Here is a 14893-nt window from a genome sequence, read left to right as displayed (position 1 = left end):
TATTCTAAAAATAGCAACAATTAAAACATAATTTATAAATATATTTATCAAATGTTAAAAATTGGTAAATGGTTGTACTTGTATAGCGTTTTTCAACCCCTTTTTAAGGAGCCCAAAGCGCTTTGAAAAGTATTTCCACATTCACCCATTCATTCACACCATGGCCAGCTCTACGCAGGGGCAAGAGGGGGCAGAGCCCCCTTAAATAAATGTCTTGCCCCCTCAAATCAAAATTTGAGGAAGCAAATTTTAATAGACTCACAAAATTACTACATTACAAGTTGACAAAATTATCTGCACAAGCGGAAAAATCCGCCGAAAAAGGGACACACACGATATAGTAGTGTCAGCTTCCCTCTCATCCCTCCCTCCGATGTGCGTGTATTCAACATTCCACAGGCTGCGCAGCAGACACACACCCACACACCTCCCTCAGCCCTCAGTAAACATCCAATCACTGTTGCAGTATGAAAGTAAAAGAAAAGGAAAAGTTGTCTACATTTATCATATACTTGTTAGGATGGGTGTATTTGTGTAGTCTTATCTGTCATAAACACGTTTATCGTCGCGGACTTTCGGTGCTACGGAGTTCCTTTTTTTTTTTTTTTACAACTTGACGAGAGCAGTGACAGCGGAGGCTCTGAGCAGCAGTGGTTTGGAAGGCAGAGAGCCTCCACTGTCCCTGTAACAAGCTACAAGTCATTGTAGGAGGCGGCATAGCTTGGTTGGTAGAGTGGCCGTGCCAGCAACTTGAGGGTTGCAGGTTCGATTCCCGCTGGTGCCATCCTAGTTACTGCCGTCGTGTCCTTGGGCAAGACACTTTACCCACCTGCTCCCAGTGCCACCCACACTGGTTTAAATGTAACTTAGATATTGGGTGTCACTATGTAAAGAGCTTTGAGTCACTTGAGAAAAGCGCTATATAAATATAATTCACATTTAAGATGCTGTTAATGATGGTAAAAATGAAACATAAGATATATATTCTGCCTAGCAGTCCTCCTCTGCTGTCCTCTGTTCAGAGCGGAGTCCCTAGCAACGGCCCATTTTACTTAGCAACGGTCTGGCAATCGACTGCTGGAATTCTTTTTCCGTTGTTTTTCTTGTAATTCTACATAGTCAACCTTTAATGTTTCAATCTACATTTTGTAATAAACAATCTACATTTTGTAATAAACAAATTATAAGTTTCATTTGATATGACCAAGACACCTAAAAACAAAAACACAGCCGTTTTCATCAATTTACAAGCAAGTGGGCAACACACATACTTTGGAGTGAATGAATTTTGTACCCAGATGAGTGCCCACGTCCACTGCATGTGACAAACTGAAGACAAGTGACCTATGTCTGACAGACCCCTACGTAAAGCCCCGCCCCAGGCTGTAGTCCTGTACTGTTGTTGTTTTTCTTCATGTAATCACAGCAAGTTTTTTCTGTTGTTCAAGCTTACTTGTTTTCTGCTCCAGCTTCCAGCAGCTCACAAAGAGAAAGTTAATGCTCTGTAATGCATCCATTTTTCAGAGTATTTAAAAAGTCTAGTCCTGCTCCTGCATGTAGTAGTAGCAATGATGCTACTGCTAGTACATCAGGGACAGCAGCTAGCAATACTGCACCTTTAGCACCAGCAAGCACTGTTTCTCCTGCACCAGCTCCCTCCATCCCCCCAACAAGCGCTCCCCCAAAGCAGCCTGCTCAGCTACCCAGTGACTTAAATGGCAATGCACCATCTCAGCCAATACTGGGTGGCTACCCAAAGCGTGCATTTGGTACAAAATTAAGATCATTCAATCCTGCCTGGTACCGCGCACGAGCATGGCTAAAGTATTCTGTGGTGCGAGACGCCTGCTTCTGTTTCCCCTGTCGGAAATATGGCAGCGCTGTTAATGTTTCCCCCCTGAGGGATTGCCACCTTATTGTGGTCAGGGGGTTTGCGTGCCTCAGTGACCGTAAGAGCTATACCAGCAGGAGCTTAGTCTTCAGGTGGGACACCCAAGTTGGACAGGTCTGAAGGTAGAGGCCTGACAAAGTGCAATCCACTACTCCAGGTTGGGGTTGGACACATAGCTAAAAACCCATTTCAATGAAGAAAGCATCGTTACTATAAGCACAGGAAAAAAAAGTGCTTCAGCATGATGTGTACACATGATGCCCCCTTCACATTTCTGACTGCCCCCTCATATAAGCATGCCTAGAACCGCCCCTGATTCACACACTGATGGGGGGAGCTGCCATGCAAGCCGCTAACCAGGCCCCATCAAGAGCAAGAGTGAAGTGTCTTGCCCAAAGACACAACAGACGTGACTAGGATGGTAGAAGGTGGGGATTGAACCAGCAACCCTCAGATTGCTGGCACGGCCAATCCCCCAACTTCGCCACGCCATCCCCGACAATATATATATATATATATATATATATATATATATATATATATATATATATATATATATATATATATATATATATATATATATATATATATATATATATATATATATATATATATATATATATATATATATATATATATATATATATTATTGAATAATACTTCAACAAAATATGAACGTAAAGTTCAAAAACTGTGAAAAAAAATGCAACCATGCAATATTCAGTGTTGACAGCTAGATTTTTTCGTGGACATCTTCCATAAATATTGATGTTAAAGATTTATTTTTTTGTGAAGACTTCTTTAGATTTAAGTTCATGAATCCAGATGGATCTCTATTACAATCCCCAAAGAGGGCACTTTAAGTAGATGATTACTTCTATGTGTAGAAATTTTTATTTATAATTGAATCACTTGTTTATTTTTCAACATTTTTTTAGTTATTTTTATATCTTTTTTTCCAAATAGTTAGAGAAAGACCACTACAAATGAGCAATATTTTGCACTGTTATACAATTTAATAAATCACAAACTGATGACATAGTGCAGTATTTTGCTTCTTTATCTCTTTTTTTTCAACCAAAAATGCTTTGCTCTGAATAGGGGGTACTTAAATTAAAAAAAATGTTCACAAGGGGTATACCACTGAAAAAAGGTTGAGAACCGCTGATTTAGTTAACCGCTTAACAATAATAATCCTGCTGTAATGTATATTCCTATTCAGCAGGGGGCTGTAATTCACATAAAATAAACAGACAAAGAAGAAGCCTGCGTTGTTTCCTGACGGAAAGAAATGTTCGACGTACTGATGCACTTCCTGTTTTGTTTTTCTACTCCTTCGTACCTTTTCTTCGGTTCTCGTTAAAATGGAGCCATTCGCCCGCCAACGACACGACGACGACCACCCCGGGAAGAAACGCACTTTTCCGCGACACCGGTGGACCTTATAAACACTCCGAACCGGTGAAGCGCACCTCAATAAGGGGGCTTTGAAGCCCACACAACCCGCGGCGACATGGCTCTCAGCTCGGGCGGCTGGGCTCCGCAGGTCCCTCTTCTCGGTTCGTCCCAACCCGCTGCCTGCGACGGGCCGGCGGCCTCGGCTTGCTGCAGCACCGTCTTAATGTCTGTTCGAGTGTCTGTGTCCCACTCCGGAATCCGTCCCTTGTGTCTCCCGGGAGCGGACAGCGAAGCTCTGCGCCTCCAGCTCAGCATGGACCCGAGCCGGGCCGGAGAGTTCCGACTGGCCCTGAGGGACACCAGCGGGACCCGTAACGCGGTAGGCCTCTTACCGGAATACATTTTCATATCCTTTTAATGGACGTTACACTTACCTCATCAATACAACCACTAAGTCATAAACGTCTTAATTCCAAACATTGTAGGAAACATTACTGTCATCGTTTATATATTTCCTAACAAACGATTAATATATTCCATCGAGGAACAATATGTCTAAATCACTTTATTTTCAAGTCCGTTTGCCTTTACTAAGAGAAAGTGCATTTAATGTTGTACTCATTTTTATTTATTTCATGCAAAGTACATCGATAAGTTTATCAAAACATAAACTGTTATCCAAGTTCAATTGTTGCCTTTGATTTTTGGAATTTAATTATGTGTGTAACAGTATACACCAGGGGTCACCAACCTTTTTGAAACCAAGAGCTACTTCTTGGGTACTGATTAATACGAAGGGCTACAAGTTTAATACACACTTAAATAAATTGCATGAAATTGCCAGTTTGCTCAATTTACCTTAAATACATAAATCTATATATATATTTTAAAAAATGGGTATTTCAGTCTATCATTCCGTTGTGCCCTTTTTTTTCCTTTTATGGAAGGTTTTTTGTAAAGAATTAATTATGAAAAAAACACTTAATTGAATGGTTTAAAAGAGAAGAAAACAGGGGGAAAAAATGAAAATTACATTTTGAAACATAGTATATCTTCAATTTCAACTCTTTAAAATGAAAAATTCAACCGAAAAAAAACCAGCTAATTCGAATCTTTTTTAAAAAATTAAAGAATTTATGGAACATCATTAGTACTTTTTCCTGATTAAGATTAATTTTAGAATTTTGATGACATGTTTTAAATAGGTTAAAATCCAATCTGCACTTTGTTGGAATATATAAAAAATTGGACCAAGCTATATTTCTAACAAAGACAAATCATTATTTCTTCTAGATTTTCCAGAACAAAAAATTTAAAAGAAATTCAAAAGACTTTGAAATAAGATTTAAATTTGATTCTACAGATTTTGTAGATTTGCCAGAATATTTGTATTTTATTTTAATCATAATACGTTTGAAGAAGTATTTCACAAATATTCTTCGTCGAAAAACAGAAGCTAAAATAAAGAATTAAATTAAAATGTGTTTTGTTATTCTTTACAACAACAACAAAAATAATTGAACATTGATTTAAATTGTCAGGAAAGAAGAGGAAGGAATTTAAAAGGTAAAAAGGTATATGTGTTTAAAAATGCTAAAATCATTTTTAAGGTTGTATTTTTTCTCTAAAATTGTCTTTCTGAATGTTATAAGAAGCAAAGTAAAAAAATAAATGCCATCCCTCCATCCATCCATTTTCTACCGCTTATTCCCTTTCGGGGTCGCGGGGGGCGCCGGCGCCTATCTCAGCTACAATCGGGCGGAGTGAAGACCAAGTCTTTAAAATATTTTCTTGGATTTTCAAATTCTATTAGAGTTTTTTCTCTCTTAAAATTAAAAATGTCGAGCAAAGCAAGACCAGCTTGCTAGTAAATGAATAAAATTTAAAAAATAGAGGCAGCTCACTGGTTAGTGCTGCTATTTGAACAATTTTTAGAACAGGCCAGCGGGCGACTCATCTGGTCCTTACGGGCACCACCTTGGTGACCCCAGGTATACACTGTATTGTGTGCATCCATCCATTTCCCATTGCTTGTCCCATTCGGGGTTGCTGGAGCTGTCACGCCAAATTTCTTCGCCCCTGAAGAAATTTGGCGTGACAGCCCCTCTAATGCCTGAAGGACCCCAATGAGAGCGTGATGATACCAAGTTATATGACTCTTAAGGGTTACAGCTGCAAAATTAGCGAAGGAAAAATAGCTTAAAAGGTTAGCATGCTGGAATGCTCATATTTTTTCCTCACCGTTATTTTTCACCAATGACAATCAGCCAATTATAATGCTTTTAAAACAGGCAGCTGTGTGGGCTGTTTTAAGGTCCTTCCACCCTCATTGGGGTCCTTTAGGCTTTAGAGGGGCTGTCACGCCAAATTTCTTCCGGGGGGAAGGTTTTTGTAGGGGGGGAAGAAATTTGGCGCGACAAAGCTTATCCCCTCTGCACTCGGGCGGAAGGCGGGCTACACCCTGGAAAAGTAGACATATTTAAGTTAAAGTCCCAACGATGGTCAAACACACACACTAGGTGTGTGTGTGTGTGTGTGTGTGTGTGTGTGTGTGTGTGTGTGTGTGTGTGTGTGTGTGTGTGTGTGTGTGTGTGTGTGTGTGTGTGTGTGTGTGTGTGTGTGTGTGTGTTTGTGTGTGTGTGTGTGTGTGTGTGTGTGTGTGTGTGTGTGTGTGTGTGTGTGTGTGTGTGTGTGTGTGTGTGTGTGTGTGTGTGTGTGTGTGAGTGACCTGGGAGGTGAGGGGAGCAGTGAGCAGCAGTGGTTGCTGCGCTCGGGAATCATTTTTGGTGATTTAACCCCCAATTCCAACCCTTGATGCTGAGTGCCAAGCAGGGAGGTAATGGCTCCCATTTTATAGTGTTTGGTATGACTCGATCAGGGGTTTGAACTCACGACCTACCGATCTCAGGGCGGACACTCTAACCACAAGTCCACTGAGCAGGCTTTATAATAATAATAAATGATAGTATTGAATAGTATTGAATTAGATTTAATGCAGCAATGTACAGGGACATCCGGTATGAAAACCAAGGTTTCTCGTCCAACCTAATGGAGTTTGAGAGGTGCTGCAAAGAGGAATGGGTGAAACTGCCCAAAGACGGGTGTGCCAAGCTTGTGGCATCGTATTCAAAAAGACTAGAGGCTGCCAAAGTTGCATCAACAAAGTAAAGTTAAAGTACCACGGGTAGTCACAAGGTGTGGTAAAATTACTCTCTGCATTTGACCCATCCCATTGTTCCACCCCCTGGGAGGTGAGGCGAGCAGTGAGTAGCAATGGTGGCCGCGCTCGGGAGTCATCTGATGATTCAACCCCCAATTCTAACCCTTGTATAAATGTATGGTATACATGTATGTATTTGAGCAAATGCTGTGAATACTTGTGTACATGTGATATTTTTCGTTGTTTTAGAAAAAATAACCTTTCACATTATCGCTATGGGGTATTGTCTGTAGAATTTTAAGGGGAATTCATGGGTTTATTCCATTTTGAAATAGGGCTGTAACATAACAAAATGTGGAAAAAGTAACGCACCGTGAATACTTTCCAGGTGCACTGGATATAGCGCATTCTAGACATTTTGCAGTGAGAACTTAGAACCCATCAGTCATTCACTCCACATTCACACATTGATGATGGTGTGTATAGATGTCTGTACACACTACACAAAAATGACACAGTAATGTAAACATTAAGGCCTGTGTTTCAAAGTTAAGGCCCGCGGGCCGGATGTTATTTGATTAGTATTAGAACTGGCCCGCAGGCCATAGCCGTCTGCTGCTGTTTTGCACGCACCAATACTCCATCAGTGGTGGCACTGGGAATTTTCAAAATGGGGTCTCATTGACCCCATCGGGTCCCGCAGTCAATTTTTGGGGTCCCACTTTTTGTAACCGTTTTTGGATTGATTAATTGATTGATTGAAACTTTTATTAGTAAATTGCAGAGTACAGTACATATTCCGTACAATTGACCACTAAATGGTAACACCCGAATAAGTTTTTAAACTTGTTTAAGTCGGGGTCCATGTTAATCAATTCATGGTACAAATATATACTATCAGCATAATACAGTCATCACACAAGTTAATCATCAGATAATATACATTGAATTATTGTAATTTCCCCTCGGAGATTGATAAAGTATTTTTGATTCTGATTTACATTATTTACAATCAGGGGGTGGGATGTGGGGGGGGTAGGTTAGGTTGATATCAGCACTTCAGTCATCAACAATTGCATCATCTGAGAAATAGACATTGATACAGTGTAGGTCTGACTTCGTAGGATATGCACAGCGAGCAGTGAGCATAGTGAGCTCAGAAAGTATAAGAACAAGTATGTAAATTTGATTATTTAGATTTGATAATTTACAACCCGAGGAGGTGCGTTGTGGAGGGGGGGGGGGGGGGTGTTAGTCTAGGGTTGTAGTTGCCTGGAAGTGTTCTTTTAGTGTGGTTTTAAAGGAGGGTAGAGATGCACTTTCTTTTACACCTGTTGGGAGTGCATTCCACATTGATGTGGCATAGAAGGAGAATGAGTTAAGACCTTTGTTAGATTGGAATCTGGGTTTTTAACATGGTTTGTGGAGCTCCTCCTGGTGTTGTGGTTATGGCGGTCATTTATGTTATGGAAGTAGTTTGACATGTACTTCTGTATCAGGGAGGTGTAGCAAATTTTTTAGACTGGGCTCAGTGCAAGTTGTTTTACTCGTTTTGAAAACAAATGATAAATGTATGCATTATCCTGTTATGTCTCACATTCTATACTGTGTTTTGGAAAAAGGTTTTCATAAACGTTACTTCATTCATTAAACAAAAATATACAAAAGAAAACAAATGTTTATGCATATGTATTCAGTTATAAACATTCATTCACTTTCTTCTTTCCTTCATGGATCTAAAGTTTACCGCTGCCGTTATTTTTTTTCTCTATTTTTATTGTAATATTTTCAGAATGTGTTTGTTCTATTTTTGGCTAAAGTAAGACAAAGAAAACAATCTGAAGTTGTCTTTATTTTTTTAGTTTTAATGCCATGATTTTAGTAGTCCGGCCCGCGTGTGCACAGATTTTCCTCCATACGGCCCCTGAGCTAAAATAAGTTTGACACCCCTGCATTGACACCCCCCTACCCCCATACATCTATTTTATATTTGAAGTTGGAATCGTTTTAAAAGATTGACTCATTTAAAGTCGAGAAAATAATGTCTGATGTTTTTCCAATAGCTTTTTTTTTTTTTTTAAAAAGCTCCAGAAAAAAAACTTTAGTTGACACCCTATCTTTAATGTATTCCTGCTACTCTCTGCAGTTGAGTCACACAAGTCATCCCATTTTTTTCCCTGTCCACAGTTGGTAGAGTTTGACCTTCGCTCTGTTCAATATGAAGTCAAATCTCCTCGTTGCCACGAGATGCGTCTAGTGGCGCCACCTCACGACTTCATCCGCTTCACCTTCCGCTGCGACCGCGAGGCGGAGGAGTGGGCCACAGTGGTGATGTCGTCTCTGCGAGAGGCCCAGCGAGGTCAGTCAGACATTGTTGATGATGTCGTCAAATGTCAGATTCTGACCATGTCGTTTTGGGTTTTCAGTTGCAAACATGGCCGCCTATGACGCAGTCAGCAGGCTAACGCAGATAGACGCTTCCACAGAAACGTCCTCCTTGCCGCTCACTGGTGAGTGTCTTGATGCTGATTATCTTGTCACCAAAACTCTCCGCTGATAGTCTCCTCTTTGCTGCAGAGGAGCTCTGCAAGGAGCTAACAAAGGCGGTGGAAGCAGGTGATGCTCAAGCCGCCTCCCAGCATGCTTCAGCGCTCGCTCGCCAGAGAGCGTCGCTCACCATCCAACTGGCGGAGACCAACTACACTGCTAGTGGAGAGATCAGGTGACACATGTCTTCAGCCTGAAATACAAACCCCGTTTCCATATGAGTTGGGAAATTGTGTTAGGTGAAAATATAAACAGAATACAATGATTTGCAAATCATTTTTTAACCCATATTCAGTTGAATGTGCTACAAATACAACATATTTGATGTTCAAACTGATAAACTTTTTTTTTTTTTGCAAATAATCATTAACTTTAGAATTTGATGCCAGCAACATGTGAAAAAAAGTTGGGAAAGATGGCAATAAATACTGATAAAGTTTAGGAATGCTCATCAAACACTTATTTGGAACATCCCACAGGTGTGCAGGCTAATTGGGAACAGGTGGGTGCCATGATTGGGTATAAAAACAGCTTCCCAAAAAATGCTCAGTCTTGCACAAGAAAGGATGGGGCGAGGTACACCCCTTTGTCCACAACTGCGTGAGTAAATAGTCAAACAGTTTGAGAACAACGTTTTCAAAGTGCAATTGCAAGAAATTTAGGGATTTCAACATCTACGGTCCATAATATCATCAAAAAGTTCAGAGAATCTGGAGAAATCACTCCACGTAGGCGGCATGGCCAGAAACCAACATTGACTGAGCGTGACTTTCGATCCCTCAGACGGCACTGTATCAAAAACCGACATCAATCTCTAAAGGATATCACCACATAAGCGCAGGAACACTTCAGAAAACCATTGTCACTAAATACAGTTCGTCGCTACATCTGTAAGTGCAAGTTAAAGCTCTACTATGCAAAGCAAAAGCCATTTATCAACAACATCCAGAAACGCTGCCGGCTTCTCTGGGCCCGAGATCATCTAAGATGGACTGATGCAAACTGGAAAAGTGTTCTGTGGTCTGACGAGTCCACTTTTCAAATTGTTTTTGGAAATATTTGACATTGTGTCATCCGGACCAAAGGGGAAGCGAACCATCCAGACTGTTATCGACGCAAAGTTCAAAAGCCAGCATCTGTGATGGTATGGGGGTGCATTAGTGCCCAAGGCATGGGTAACTTACACATCTGTGAAGGCACCATTAATGCTGAAAGGTACATACAGGTTTTGGAACAACATATGCTGCCATCTAAGCGCCATCTTTTTCATGGACGCCCCTGCTTATTTCAGCAAGACAATGCCAAGCCACATTTAGCACGTGGCTTCGTAAAAAAAAAGAGTGCGGGTACTTTCTTGGCCCGCCTGCAGTCCAGACCTGTCTCTCATCGAAAATGTGTGGCGCATTATGAAGCGTAAAATACGACAGCGGAGACCCCGCACTGTTGAACGACTGAAGCTCTACATAAAACAAGAATGGGAAAGAATTCCACTTTCAAAGCTTAAACAATTAGTTTCCTCAGTTCCCAAACGTTTATTGAGTGCTGTTAAAAGTAAAGGTGATGTAACACAGTGGTGAACATGCCCTTTCCCAACTATTTTGGCACATGTTGCAGCCATGAAATTCTAAGCCAATTATTATTTGAAAAAAAAAAAATAAAGTTTATGAGTTTGAACATCAAATATCTTGTCTTTGTAGTGCATTCAATTGAATATGGGTTGAAAAGGATTTGCAAATCATTGTATTCTGTACCCCGCCTTCCGCCCGATTGTAGCTGAGATAGGCGCCAGCGACCCCGAAAGGGAATAAGCGGTAGGAAATGGATGGATGGATGGATGTATTCTGTTTTTATTTACCTCTAACACAATTTCCCAACTCATATGGAAACAGGGTTTGTATTTGATTATGATTTTAAATACTATCAGGTTTAAACTAAAATATCACATTTGAGCTTCATGATAAAAATATGTCAGCTTCCTTAAAACTACTGTATGAAGACACATCTATATTATTATTAGAATTCTGCCCATCACCCACAATCTTTGAGTGAGACAAGAACTTGTCCGTTTCTTTTCTCTGCGTTCTAGATAGCGACCTCATGCTAGCATCTGTTCCGCCAAAACACCCTCTAAAAACCTCCAAAATCCTTCTACAGTTTTTATATACATCCTGTAAGTACGGTGAAGCCTCCATCTAGCTCCATCATTGGTTCTTCAACATAGTTCGCCAACCAAAAAGTTTGTATAGTGAAGCAGAGAATCAATATAAACAATAAATAATTGACTTTAGCCTCGACAAAAGTCACTATTTTATTAAAAAGAAAGTACTTTGAAGTAGAATAGTACCGGGATACAAATGACTCATTCAGTACTATACTGCCTCTAAAACGTTGTGTCATGCAGACGAACATGTTCAATAATGCACCATTACGGCGTACTTACAAGCAGACAGTGTGTAGACAGAAAAGGGAGAACGGACAAATGTTGGTTTATAATCTAACAATAAAGGTGAAGTTATTACACTGAAACGCCCTCAGGAAGAGGTGGTTTAAGACGTGGCTAGATGGTTAGCGGCTAATGTCTGTCTGCAGTCAGCAGTGTTGAAACTACTTCAAAATCACTAATCCTCGCCTCCATGGAGACATACAACTATATTTATTATGAAATATAACTACTTGGTATCAGATCGATACCCAAATGTGTGGTAACATCCAAAAATAATGTAAAGTATCAAATAACAGAAGAGGAAGTGATTATTACATTTTATCAGAAGTGTAGATAGAACATGTTAAAAGAGAAAGTAAGCGTACATTAACAGTAAATAAACAAGTAGATTAATAATTACATTTCTACCACTTGTCCTTAATAGTTTTGACAAAATAATAGAATGATAAATGACACAGTATGTTGCTGCATATGTATGCAGCTAATTAGGAGCCTTTGTTTACTTACTTACTACTGAAAGACAAGTTGTTTAGTATGTTCACTTTTATTTAAGGACTACATTGCAATAAGAAACATATGTTTAACATAAGATTTTTTGTTAAAATAAAGAGATTAATGAAATTTATATCTCTCTCTCTTTCTCTCTCTCTCTCTCACTCTCAAACCAAAATAAGGGTGGGAAAAGTGCAACAATCAGTTTTTATCCCAACAACATTACAGCAAGTCTAAATGTTAAAAATGCCAGAAATGTTGCTGCATGCTTTGAATAGTAAAACATTTAGTAGTCCAAATTGACATCTTAAAAAACAAAACCACATTTATTTTTGAACGGGACCTTTTTGTCACCAGAGGCACGTGTGTGTGGCTTTGTGCTTGTCTGATGACACAGTTTGTCTTCCAGTCTGACTGTGGTGGTGGAGGACGTGTCTTCTTCCTGTTGTTTCACAGTCAAAGTCTTCCCCTACATGACAGTGGCTGCACTCAAACAACAGGTCAGGACTCTTTGATAACGTCAAAAAAACGCCATAAAACATTATTGTGATTCCTGTTACCTCCCCCAAGGTGTTTGTGGAGTACAGCTTCCATCCGCGGGTGCAGCGCTGGGTGATGGGTCAGTGCCTGTGCACGGACCACAGGTCACTGGCCTCCTATGGCGTGCAGAAGGACGGCGACACCGCCTACCTCTACCTGATCTCGGCCCGCCAGGCCCGCATCACTAGACAACTGTTCCAGCAGGACCTTGAGGGTGCTCTGGTGGCCCCGCCCTTTCCTCCCGCGAACGGCCCTGCCTCTCAAGACTGGAGGGGCTACAACACGCTGCCACCACGGCTAATCCACGGCAACCCGGGTGAGTGACACACTACACTCAGGAACATGTCCGCTTTGTACACACCGGGCATTAAAACACTTTATGGAAACTCATTCTACATTTAGTGTGAGCTAGGATGACGGGGGTAGGAAAGTAGGGGGTGAAACTACACAACACATGTTGTTTATGCTAGCAGCATCATATCATCCACGGAGACATCATTCCAGTATGCCAATTGATAGCGCAAAAAAGTCATGTGGGAAGCCACAACTTTCACTTCCCTCACAATTTAAACATACTCTCAGTGGTGACTGTGACTAAAGTACTGTGTTTTATTGCTAAGGTCATCCAGTGTGGATGGGTACATCATTTCAGGGACAAAGTAAAAGCACTCGAGCCACGGTATCAAATCCCCACCAGCAAACACAAGTCCCACACTTTATTTAGAGGAAAGTTTCCTTTCACAGATTGATTTTCAGGTCCAACACTGATATTTAACCTCTATTAGAAGCTGATTTATTTGCTGGAAAAGTTAGCTAAACAAGACTAGTACAGTGGAACTTCAATTTACGAACTTAACTGGTTCTTGGACATGGTTCGTAAATGGAAAAGTTTCTCCATAAGAAACAATGTAAATGTGAATAATTAGTTCTCTCCTCGACTAAAGTCCCTATTTTAATAAAAATGTATACATGATATTATATTCATATATATATACATATATATATATATATATATATATATATATATATACATCCATTCATCCATTTTCTACCGCTTATTCCCTTTGGGGTCGCGGGGGTACACCCTGGACAAGTCGCCACAGCATCACAGGGCCAACACAACATTTACACTCACATTCACACACTAGGGCCAATTTAGTGTTGCCAATCAACCTATCCCCAGGTGCATGTTTTTGGAGGTGGGAGGAAGCCAGAGTACCCGGAGGGAACCCACGCAGTCACGGGGAGAACATGCAAACTCCACACAGAAAGATCCCGAGCCCAGGATTGAACCCACGACTACTCAGAACCTTCGTATTGTGAGGCAGACGCACTAACCCCTCTTCCACCAGGAAGCCCATAATATATATATAAATATATATTGTATATATTAATATATATATGTATATATATATATATATATATATATAAATATATTTTATATATATGTATATATATATATTAATATATTTTATATGTATATTAATATATATTTAGATTGTATATATATTTTATATATATATGTATATACACATATATATATTTATATATATATATGTATGTATGTATAGACACAAACATGTATATATACATATATATATATATATATATATATATATATATATATATATATATATATATATATGCATGCAAGTTTCAGAATTTGTAATGGTGAAACAGTTAAGGAGCATTATTACAATAATATTTTTTATTGTTTTTCAATGTTAGGCAGCTTACAAACACACACACACACACACTTTAGCAGCATACATATTATTTCAGGCGTGTTGCACTCTTCTCCTCTCCCCTTTTCATGTCACTGCAATAAAACTAGGCTGAGTTTAGTTTAACTTTTTTATTCTCGCTCTCAATCACAAAATTATATTTTGATTCACAGACATGTGGACATTCTACCAGCGAGCACAACAGCGGCTTATGTTCATGAAGTTCCTCTAAGTTTTTTTTTTTTTACAAAACATCTGACAAGTAACATGTTTTATGCAGGGCTAATGTTGTGGTTCATTTAGCACCAAAAAACAAGGGATTTCACAAACGTGAGTCTAATGCCGCGCATCAGAAGAGCATCAACATTTGCATTTGAAAACAAGGTACATCTCCTGGAAAAATTGGTAAAAACATGGGATCAAAAACAAAAATATGAGCAAAACAGTGGTTAGCGCTCGTGCCTCACATAGAGAAGGTCCCGGGTTTGGGGTCATTTTTCCCTGTGATTGCGTGGGTTTTTCCTGGGTTGTCAAGGGTGTACCCCACCTTACGTTCCTATGCAGCTGGGATAGGCTCCAGCACCTCTGCACCCCTGAGAAGGAGAATTGGTAGAAAATATAGGGTGCAAACAATTATTTCATGGCCTGGATTTGACCAAACATTCTTTACATAAGTTTTCTACATCACAATAACTTAA

The 14893-nt window shown here is 39.9% G+C and overlaps 2 protein-coding genes across 7 annotated transcripts in view; one reads left to right on the top strand and one right to left on the bottom strand.

Annotated features, from left to right (window-relative positions):
* The first annotated feature begins 3158 nt into the window (after positions 1-3158).
* Positions 3159-14893, top strand: part of LOC133568544 (ranBP-type and C3HC4-type zinc finger-containing protein 1-like) — a 15387-nt gene continuing 3652 nt past the window's right edge. Inside the window, exons 1-6 of the mRNA XM_061920551.1 lie at positions 3159-3668; positions 8637-8808; positions 8876-8959; positions 9027-9171; positions 12341-12431; positions 12502-12787. Of these exons, the coding sequence (XP_061776535.1) occupies positions 3405-3668; positions 8637-8808; positions 8876-8959; positions 9027-9171; positions 12341-12431; positions 12502-12787 (1042 nt within the window). The 5' untranslated portion in view covers positions 3159-3404. The remainder of the gene's footprint in view (positions 3669-8636; positions 8809-8875; positions 8960-9026; positions 9172-12340; positions 12432-12501; positions 12788-14893) is intronic.
* Positions 14312-14893, bottom strand: part of gpaa1 (glycosylphosphatidylinositol anchor attachment 1) — a 19789-nt gene continuing 19207 nt past the window's right edge. For 5 of the 6 annotated variants that reach the window (XR_009809618.1, XM_061920546.1, XM_061920543.1 and 2 more), the window contains one exon: positions 14312-14788. The gene's annotated coding sequence lies outside the window, so the exon portion shown is untranslated. The remainder of the gene's footprint in view (positions 14789-14893) is intronic. The other variant, XR_009809619.1, reaches the window with a different exon arrangement.

The sequence above is a fragment of the Nerophis ophidion genome, linkage group LG14 (assembly GCF_033978795.1).
Source record: "Nerophis ophidion isolate RoL-2023_Sa linkage group LG14, RoL_Noph_v1.0, whole genome shotgun sequence".
Lineage (NCBI taxonomy): Eukaryota > Metazoa > Chordata > Actinopteri > Syngnathiformes > Syngnathidae > Nerophis > Nerophis ophidion.
Note: the sequence above shows the minus strand (reverse complement) of the source record. Positions and strands in the feature narration are given on the sequence as shown.